We start from the raw sequence: 11,111 nt of genomic DNA, 5'->3' as shown, positions 1-11,111 counted from the left end.
TCAGTCTTCTCTATATGCGTCGGGTGTATTAAGTCAGTCTTCTTGCCCATCTCTGTAAGGGGTTTCGTTTCGGTCTTTGCTGAAGGTGTCTGGGTCGGGTATTGGGTTCATTCAGTCGGTGCTGGGTTATTTCTCGTGGTCGTTTATACACTCTGTGTGCTCTGCTTTGGGGTCTTCAGATCGGAGGTCTGTTCACTCCGGTTTCTTTTAGTTTGTGGCGAGTCGCTTCTCTTTCTCCCTCAGTCCTTCAGCACTTTCAATTTGTTAATCCATTCTGCAATGGCCCGGCGTCGTGGTATTCCCAGGCGGGGTAGTAACTCAGGATCCCGTGGAGGGTTTCGGGGTCGTGGTGGCTCAGGACCTCGACGTATTACCCCGTTAGCCTCTGCCTCGCCGTCCTCACCGCCATCAGACCACTCTGGACCCTCCCTAAACAGCTCTTTTCACTCATCCCGGTTCAAATTCAAAAGCAGGCTTAACAAACCGATTATCTCAGCTATTATAACTGTCATCTTCTCGGAGGAAGAAGATGAGCTCACAGGCTCAGTTGAAACCTCCAAGGAACAGTCTCTTTCTCAAAATTCCAGTGACTCTCAGGGCAGCTTGGCTGGTGATGTCCTCAATAATCCCGCTGCGTTGCAGGAAGAAGGCCAACAAGAAGATTCTCGCCATCAGCAAGACTCTTCTCAAGAGAATATCATAGCTTGTGCGCCAGCGCAATTCTCTGGCAGCGTTCTGCACCTTGTGACTCCTCCAGACTGCAACATGACGGAAGTTGAAGATAATGTGATGGTTCATTGGGTAAGCTCTCCCAACAAGGCAAATGAAGACGACACAGACTCGCCACCTCAGGCATAACTACTTCTGCCTCAGCAAGTCATCTCAGGATTTCTGGTTTTTGGGCGTAATTCTCAGTGGGTATGGCTTCTGATATCATCAGTATGGTTTTTCTCATCCTCCAGGATATGATTTTGGCTTTCCAGTTTTTTTGTAATAGTGGCAAAGAACAGCATTTTGTAATAGGGCGGCTCATACTAAAGCGTCGATCCTATCTGGCTCTATTTAGTCTTGGGTCTATGATTTTCATCTTTGTAAACAGAAGGCAATGTGCTAATCGCAATAGTTTTTCTGACAGAGGGCAGGCTACAGCCCCCTCAGAGGCTCAAACCTCTTTGTAAATATTTTTCTTTTTAATCTTAACAGAATAGTCTTTATACAGAAAAAAAATAATAATAGTAAAATTGACAAATATATTACATCATGACTCAAGTACAATTATGAAGACCGACACTAGTTACATTCTTCAACATTAAGATAAGAAACCAAACAATCAAAAAGCAGAGAAGTATGAAAATTAAATAAGGAGAATGAAACAAATGGTAAAAGGGGGAAGACATGATTAAATTAGAAGAGAAAAAAGATCAAAATAAATTAGATAAAAAGGAAGGAGAAGAAGAATTAGCATAAGATCGAAAGAAAGGGATAACAAATAAGGAAATGAAAGAAAAAGAAAGGAGATGAAAAGAGAAGGGGGGCCAAGGGGCAAGGGATGAATAAAATTTATTGAGACATGTGATGGATAACAGGCTTCTAGGATTGGCTCAATTTAAAACCATCTTCTTTATTAAAATTATTGGGATGCTTCCCAATTTCTAGAGCTTCACTAATGATGCGAGTGTTGTGAAACAAAACACAAACCAAGATTTAGTTAACTCAGAAATGGAAGTGAATCACATCTGAGGTGATCAGATGGTATGTAAGCATCCCCTTTGGTGTACAGGTTTCTCTTGCACATCAAAGGAGGTGGATCATTAGCAAATTTGAAAAGAAGCTTCTTGCTTGGTCCATTCTCAACATGGCATTTGGTGGGAAAATTACAGTTGTGGACAAAATTCTATCAATAGGACATTTGTATTAATTCCTTGTGTGCTCCAAATCTTTTTTTGGTGGAAACACGTGGGGATGAAGGGGCTCCCTTTAGTGGCTTGGTAGAAGTGTACCCTACCTTAAGCTCAAGGGCATTTGGGCCTTCCTAATGTAAAATCCCAAGGCGAGACCCTTGCCAACAGATGAATGATATGGATAGTGATGGAGATGTTGTTATATTTTACAGCAACCTAGCATCCGATATTTAATTCCAAGCAATAAATTACTGAACAAATCACAAATAAGTTCCTAACAAAAATATTAAGCAAAAGCAAAATCACACGATCCAAATCACAACGAGACACAGATTTCTACCCAATAAATGAGTTCATCATTGATAAAAATCAGAACTTACTTGGGCTCCCATCTTGTGATAATGACCCAACTGAGATCTAGATCTAGATCTCCAACCCCTTTGCACTCTCTCGAACCTAGAACACGCTAACTAAGATACTACTCTCAATCTTGTGTTGTTCTTTGCCTCAACCCTTAGGCTAAATTATAATTTTTCTAAGCTAAGATCGACGACCAAAATTAGCTCGCCCAGTTCACAAAAGATAAGAGATTTAACTTTAACTTTCTTATCTTTAGTTTTCTTTACTTAACTCAAGTACGAGTTATAAATTTAGCTTGCATTATAGGCATATCTCATGCATGTCATATGTAACTAATTTGCATGCATGCAACTCAATTGCACACTCTACATCGCATCAATCAACATGCAAACTCCACATGTCGCATGCAAGTCACATGCATGCCTTGCATGTCACATGCAAGCTCCTAAAGAGGAAAAATAAGGTCCTAGTCAAGACACATGGCTAGAAGACCTTCCGCATGTACAAAAGTCCATGCCCGAGCTACAAAAATCAACACTCCCTCTTAGAAAGGGAGGTACATCTAGAAGAACCTCCTCCACCTAGATTTGTCTCTAATCCCACCACGTCATCTGCTACTGTAGCTACTCCCTCTAAATTGGAAAGCTTCCCTGCTACATGCTTCAAAATCTGACTTGAAGACCTGTTTCTCCCAACGATGCTCGTAGGAGCCTGCTCTTGAGCATCCATCAATGTAACTCATACCAACAGGTCCTGACAGATCTGGAAGAGGCCTCCTACCCATCTTCCATATTTGAACGTTGAGTCCCTTGTATCAACTCAGTCTTCAAAGAGCTTTCTACTCAATCTTTGTCACTAACATCAAACCATGATCCAAGATCCCCTTGGATCTGCTTACACGTTGGCCCTACAAGTTGTACAACTTACCCTTCCTGACACCAAGCCTGACTGTTGTGTCCTAGGTAGCTCCCTCTAAACGTATGAATACTTGTCCCTTCTAGAACTCAACATCATACCCTACATCCTCCAAAGCTAAGACTTAGAGCAAGTTCGTCTTCAACCCTGGGACATATAACACATCTGCCACCTCCAAAGATCCTCTTGATTCCAACTGGAATACCATTGTTTCAACCCTTTCACTGCAAGCATGGTACTCATAACAACCCTTACCTGCATGTTTGAATCTGTCCCTGAAACACTAAGGAACACATCCCTCATTCCCGTCATATGGGAGATGCTCCACTATCTACGAACCATGCATCGTTGTCCACAAACTGAACACTTCTAACACTAGTGCCAGAAAGACAAGCAGCCACTAATGAGAACTTTTCAAACTTTGCTACAAAATTTGTAATCTCAGCTATTGTAGCAACCTATGCTTTGTATTTGTCTTTCTTTTTGTTTGGACATTGGCTCGCATAATGTCATGTCTTGTGACACACAAAGCACTTGACTTTGCTCATGTCCTTCTTCCTATCCTGAGAGGATCCTCCCTCCCCTTTGTTCATCTTGGAAACTCTCTTGCCCTTTCTTGCATGGCTTGAAAAAGCAACGTTCTCCTCATCCCCTTCACCTTTTTGTTGATTTGTGTAGCTTGGTAGGTACTCCAAGCCCTAGGGTTCATGGTTTGGAGGGCAAAGCACCACAAGGGTCACTTGTGGGCTTAGATATGGGTTTTGCACACATCGGGATTTGGGCCAAAACCATGAAGAATTTGAGCATGAGAAAATTTGAGGTGATAGAGCTTGGTGTGTTGATTCCAACGCTCCAAAGATCACTCAAATCGGAGCTCTAGAAATGAAGATATTAACTTTTGAAGTTGACAATTAATTATGGGCAGTCAAGTCAGGTAGACATGGTCCAAGAGACATGTCTCTTCATCAATTCGTTGGAGCCACATGAAAGGATATAAATTAGAGTCATGTGTGAGTCATTTTAGCATCCAAGGGCATCAAATTACCATCATAACATCTCTGAGTTGGCCGCAGACTTAAGGAGGACAAGACGTGGAGAAAAAAGGGTTGTTCTGGGCATGTTTTCTCTCACCACGTGTTCAAATTAAATTACAGAGGCAGGTCACATTAAAGAGAGGGTTTAAGGGTTGTTTGGAGGTGCGGAATTGTTGTGTGGTGCTTTTGTTTGAGGGCCGCAGGGACTGTTCCATTATAGGGGGGCCGAAAGGCCTATTAAGGTGTGTTGAAGACTGTTGAAGGGTGTCGCAAAGGTTTGGAGTAATTTTGGGCAGAAAGGAGAGGGCTGGGAGGCCTAAACTCTTCCTAGGAGATAGTCCTAAACACAAGGAACTTGGGACAACTAGACCGCAGCCTTGGAGGAAGTCTGGAAGGTGGAATAAGGAGTTGCATCAGTGTGTATTCAACCCTAACCAGGACCATACTTATATTGCAGAAGAACAATCCTAAAACAGAGGTATGTTATGATGTGTTTAGGGTTGATTTGATGTTGGGGATCATGTCCTAGTGTGGACAGAATTATTACAGTCTATAAGTGCCATGTATTGAGGTCAACTTGGGCAATTGGAAACCTCAATTAGGAGCAGAACTTATAGTGAAGGTATTAATTTTAGGTATGTTCTATGCTTAGAGCAATTTATTTCAATTTTCACAGTTAGCTCAATGTCTCTTCCAGATTAGCAATCACATCAGCATTAAAGTAAACTGCAAATAAAACATAAACATAAATCGCAGAAGACAAGCCAAGACAAGAGGACACAAGATGTGGCGCTAGCCAGGGACAAACCCCAATGTGGGGAAACCCTTGATCAATTCTTCTTATATGTTCTTCAATAATTCAGCAGAGAGAGAGAGATAATACGTTTACAACAGAAGTCAACACTTTGACTTATCTAGATAAGAGCATAGATCATCTCTAGAAGATGATACATGAGATCAGTTGAAGACATGTTGCTTCAACTGATTCTCCAAGGTGACTCCTTCACCTATTGTTGTGTTGCATTTCATCATCATGTTGCACCTAACTGCGCTGCACCATGTTGCACCCGTCATCACTATGTTGCATCTCATCACGGTTCATTAATCAGGACTGTACCCATAATTGTATTGCATCATGTGCCATTGTTGCACCATGTTGGACAGATATTCAACAAAGACCTTTGTGGAATGTTATTGTCACATCACCAAGGGCCTTATTTTTTAAAAGCAATTGATTGTAGTGGTAAAACTAAGGATGCTACTTTCATGTTTAAAATGTTGAAGGATGCAATTGATGAGGTTGGTCCTTCAAATGTGGTACATGTCATCACAGATGAGGCACCTGTTTGTAAAGTAGCAGGATGGATGATCCAAAGTCGATATAGGCGTATCTTTTGGACTCCTTGTCATGTACATGCCCTTAACAATCTCTTAAAAGACATTGGTAAAATACAGTGGATTGCAAAAATCATTTCAGATGCGAGGGAGGCACAAATGTTCATCTGCAACCACCATGCTTCCTTGGCAATTTACAGGATGTATTCAAAGAAGCATTTTTTAAAACCTGCAGAAACAAGATATGCCACATATTTTATTTTGCTTGAGCGCATGGTTGAAGTCTATGTATCTTTACAAGCCATTGTTGTTTCTTCAGAGTGGAATGCATGGACTGAGTCTAAGTCACCTCAAGCGAAGAAGATAAGAGAAATGCTTCTTAATGAGGATTGGTGGGCTGATTGTAGATATGTTGTCTCTTTCACAGCTCCAATTGTGGAGTTGATCATGTATGTTGATTAAGATTCTCCTTCTCTTGGAGAAATATATGAATGTATTGATACCATGGTGGGCAAGGTAAAACACATCATTCGCCAAAGAAACCCTTCTTTGGAGTTTTTCCATGAAATCCACAAGTTGATAGCGAAAAGATGGCTTAAACTCAATACCTCCCTTTGCACGGTTGCATATGCCCTTAATCCAAAGTGGTATATGGAAAGACCAAATAGAATTCTTCTTATTGATGACGAAGAGGTAAAACAAGGGTTTCTTGATGCTAAAAACTAAGTTGTATATTTTTGATGAAGCAAGTGTGATATGGGAGCAATTTATTGATTTTGGTACATTAAGCCCATCTTTATTCAGCCAAGATGCAAAGAGGGAGATCAAGCATTATGCTCAAAAGAAACCCCTTGGATGGTGGAGAATGTATGGAGGCCAGGTCCTAGAGCTCCAAAATCTTGCTTCACACTTGATATCTCAGGTTGCTAGTTCCTCTGCGGCTGAAAGGAATTGGTCCACTTATAGTTTCATACACTCTATTAAGAGGAATAGACTTACCTCTAAGAGAGCAGAGAAACTTGTTTATATACATAGTAGTCTTTGACTTTGTTCAAGGAAGCTACCTGAATATTTAGAAGGGCCTGTTGCACGATGGGATGTGAACGCTGAAGATGCTACCCAAATTGATGTTGATGATGACAATCCTTTACCAAATGCAGGATTGGTTGGCATACCTTTACATGACATTTTTGCATCTGATGATGATGATGATGACGACGACGACGTTGATCCAGTACCCAGTGAGGCTCAAGCTTATATGGATCTCCTTGATGTTGAAGATCGTACTATATGATCATAAGCTTTGTATTTTTGTTGCTATATTTTGGCTATTGGGCATTTTGAATTATGTACTACTTTAGGCTTTTGCCTTTTTAAGTTTTTTTCTAGTATGAACATCAATATGATTTTAGGTGGCTTTTAGTTTTGGTTTTAACTTTTTATGGTTGTCTCTTGAATGATGAATCATTTAAAAATTTAATTTGATATGTACATTTAATCTTTACACTTAGATATATATATATATATATATATATATATATATTAAATTTTAATTTTTAATATATTATATTATATTGAATTTTAATTTTTAATTTTTAATTTTTCCTGTAAATTTGGGCAAAGCTTCTATTTGTATCGGATACTCGTTCCCACATATCCAAAGTACCCACATACCGAAAACTCATGCAACATAGTGTAAATCTCACTAAAGGGGCAGTGAGACACTAATCAACACCCCCGATAGTATCTCTCCTAAAATTTGAGGTCATTGAGAAGAAGCTCCTAATAGATGATTCATTAGAGGACCTAAAAGAGATGGAAAAATTGGAAGAGTTGATCTCAAATACATCTTGTTGTTTGGACAATATACTCCCCTACCAAGATCTAGAGGAAGTCCTTTGTCTACTAGTGTCGTGTGAGTTGTCCCATGGTCTAAGGCAACATTTTTGTCACGGTCTCAGTAGTTGAGCATGGATGGCCTCCCAGGGTCTCACGACTTTAACAGTTGATTGCATGTTATTGTCTACCTACCTCGTGATGCCTCTATATTCAAAGAGCACCCAAAAGAAAGAGGTGATCATCCAGGACGTGTCTGATTTGGGTGGGGATGACTAAAGCAAGTGCAATCTAAGTCTAAGCACCTCAAGTCTAGACATAGGAACAAAGTGGAGGGAGTTCTAAAATTCCATGAAAAGATAGCAAAATCATCCTATAATCTCGTAATAGATGGGGCAGCAAAAGATAAAGTGTTCCTCCAACTCAATCTCCTAAAGATGGCAAAGCAAAAAGATCATATACTCCCATGAGACCCGATGATATTACTCTTCCAACCATGTGAGAGTTTTATCCTTCCCAAAATGCCTTGAATAATGAGCTTGTACTATACACCAATCGTCAATCTTTGAAATATTTGCAAACTCAAGATAGTTAGACGCTTAGCATGCCAAATTGTTAAATTATTACAAAGTTACACTTCTATGATTAAGGACAGGGTAAATAAAGCAAGTGTGCTAGAGGACACAATACATCAACAAAGGACTTTGTTGATAACTATGATCAATGAGGTGGTGACATATGAGAACCATAATGTTTCTAACTTGGATGAGGCATACTTTGGAGGAGCTTGAGTCTTGCAAACAACCAACTATGGGGGACCAAAGTACCCATTTAGACTATATGTTGCAAGATGGATTTAAATTTCATAGCAAGCAAACATGCAAATATAAAGATGTGATTAGGGAAAACCCAATGAATACAGCACATGTTGTAGCTTTTGGTGGACATTTTGGGAAAGATAAAACTCTCAAATGGTTGGAAGTGTATTATCATTAATCAAATATGGCTAAAGAAGTGGCTAAGCAGGTGGACAAGTGTCAAATTTGCGAAGTTGACAAGAGTAAACAACAAAGTATTGACAAATCCCTAGGGAAAGGCAAAAGAACCATGTCAACACATTAGCATGGATTTCCATAAACACGAAGTGGCAGTAATACTAGATTTGTTTTTGTTGATAACTTTTCTAAGATTGCGTGTTTTCAAGCTTGTGATAAAAATGGAGATGTAATCCATATTGCAATTCTTTCTTCAAAGAGGAAGTTCAATTAAATGGATTGCTTCTCTCTATCACCTCTAACAAGGACAACAATATATTAAACCGTTTTTTACGAACATTATGAAAGACATTGGGGACATAACTTCAATTCACATCTACGCATTATCCACAAACAAACGAACGAACAATGGGAATTTATTACATTGTCTAGTATGGAGCCGAGTCACCAACCAAGACAATGGAACTTGATGCAGCCTCACGCTGAGCTTGCTTTTAACACTTTTCCAATTGTAGAACGAGTCATTTATCTTTCCAGATGGTATATGAACACTATCTGATACCAATGAAAAAATAGGACCTATGCAACCCACATTTCTACTGATCACAAATAATTCGTAGAAGGGATGATGAAAGTATTTAAGTACATTAAGAAAAACATGGAGTTCACAAGCAGATCATAAAAGAAGAATAGTAATTTTTAATTAATGGATGATTTTAAACAATTACATATTGTTATCAAGTGATTGAATTAAAGCACTTTCACTGCTTAGACCCGGAGTCAAATTCCCGAAGAAATGTTGCCACACTAATGCAGCCAACAGAGTTACCTGTCACATCCAAGACCAGGTGAACATCACGGTGACCTTGACAGCCATAGATGCAGCATATCTTAATGAACAAGGCCAGGTGCAAGTCCTAGATGTATTTGGCAGGGTAGATAATAGATATCCCCAATCATGGCATCTACGTCAAGGTAGAGGCGACTTCCACTCACAAAGAAGTGTGTTGTTTTAGGAGCTATTTTTTGGGGAAAAACTGGTCAAAGCTCCTTAATTAAAATTTAAAAGGCTAAGATGTGTTTTTCAGACAAGCAGAATGAATGCCATGAGTGCATTAAATGAGATATTACTAATATAACTATGTGATAATCAGACTCAGGTTTGAAGAAAACCAGTTCTAACTTTTTCTAGCTACAGTCCTAACAATTTCTATTTAATTTCAATTGTTGATTAAGAGAGAGGTCCTACGGACCAGGTAAGTCACAAAGGATGTTACAAGAAAAAAAATAATATAATTGATGAATTTTTGCATTCAGTTCATTTGTTATTCTTTTGGTTGCCAGTGCATTACAAATCCACTAGAAAGAGGAAACAACAATTCTCTCTTCTTTGGCAATATTGGTCTCTATTTCATTGTCTAGGGTTTACCTATTTGGTTTTAGGTATGTTTATTATTTTATTGTTTGTGCTTTTACTAGTCCAGATTCTTGTTGTTCCTTTCTAAGGGATGCTTAAGCTCCCCAGCAAAATCATGACCTAATTTTATTGCTAAGGGCATTTTTGTTCTCTATTTATTTTAGGTAATTTGTTGTCATTAATATAATTGAACTCCTAAAACTTTACAAATATCACAATAATTGAATAACAAAAACCTGAAAGAAAATATTGGCATAAATGTCAGTGGAAGAAAGTAAATTACCAGATCGTATGCTTGTTGTGCGAGCAAGACTTTCTCGGTGCAGAGGCTCAACGTGGTCTCCTGGTTAGTCTCTAATTCCTTCCTCAGCTTCTCAATCATTTCTTCCTGTTCCGGCGTAGCTTTCTTTGAGCTCTGAGACAGAAGACACTTTGTTTGTTCTCTCGTTTCCTTCAGCATCACTGATATATCACATTTCCCGCACAACGTATCACATCAACTATATCCTTGTGAAATAAATTTATACTCGAAACCCTAGTATGAATCCATAGAAACGAATTCTTATAATTGTGAACGAAAATTTTATTACTTTGAGATCGGTCGTCGAGTTCCCTCATTGTTGTCAGAAACCTCTGAAGCTCTGCCGGGAATGTACTCATATCTTCATTCATTGGGGAATAAAGAAATTCATCAAAACAAAGGGAGGAAAATAACAGTTGTTTCGCAAACAGATTTGGAAAATTGCGAGACAGAATTGATCCTTACAGTCGAGATAATCATCGACGTACACTCCAGTCCTTGCGATCGCCATGTTAAATTAATCCGCATGCAATCAAACCCTCTCGTCGTTTTTTTCTCGTTGGTTGGTTTCGCGCGCGACTCGCCGGGTTTTGAACTCGAGATCGTCTCGAGCGGAGACAACTTGAATGCAATGTAAACGGATAAAAGAGAGATAAGCACAGGTGAATAAAATTCTGGAAACGGACAAAATGTCGCAGTTCTAAAGCGTTTAATATAGCCGTAAACAAGGATTTAGGGGCTAGTGAATGGTATTCATAGTTTTGTTTATGATTCCATTTATATTATGGTGTTGCTTATAGTTTCACCGTGAAGCAACGAGATTTGGGGAATTTTTAAAAGATAAGTTTATAAAATTCATTGAAATAATTGGGATAATAACTTTTTTGTTTTAAAGGAAAAAATATTGAGAATTAGTTTAAATGGTCTATTTTTTGTTTTTAGAGCGTCTTTGTTATTGAAAGGTTATGGGTTCAATTCTCTTGATAATCTTGGGGTCAGGGTTTGTGGTTCAGTTGG

General features: G+C 39.0%; 1 protein-coding gene across 2 annotated transcripts in view; it reads right to left on the bottom strand.

Annotated features, from left to right (window-relative positions):
- Positions 1-10,823, bottom strand: part of ING2 (PHD finger protein-like protein) — a 71,670-nt gene extending 60,847 nt beyond the window's left edge. The window contains exons 1-3 of one of the 2 annotated variants that reach the window (XM_089430024.1): positions 10,560-10,819; positions 10,384-10,455; positions 10,077-10,255 (exon numbers count right to left, since the gene is read on the bottom strand). In XM_089430024.1, coding sequence (XP_089286150.1) covers positions 10,077-10,255; positions 10,384-10,455; positions 10,560-10,605 — 297 coding nt within the window. In that variant the 5' untranslated portion in view covers positions 10,606-10,819. Of the gene's footprint in view, positions 1-10,076; positions 10,256-10,383; positions 10,456-10,559 lie in introns of both variants that reach the window. The other variant, XM_089430027.1, reaches the window with a different exon arrangement.
- Positions 10,824-11,111: the final 288 nt, after the last annotated feature.

The sequence above is a fragment of the Pinus tabuliformis genome, chromosome 6 (genome assembly GCF_031772625.1).
Source record: "Pinus tabuliformis cultivar Carrire ecotype Pingquan chromosome 6, CPIR1, whole genome shotgun sequence".
NCBI lineage: Eukaryota > Viridiplantae > Streptophyta > Pinopsida > Pinales > Pinaceae > Pinus > Pinus tabuliformis.
The sequence above is the reverse complement of the archived record's forward strand: the minus strand, read 5'-3'. Positions and strand labels throughout refer to the sequence as shown.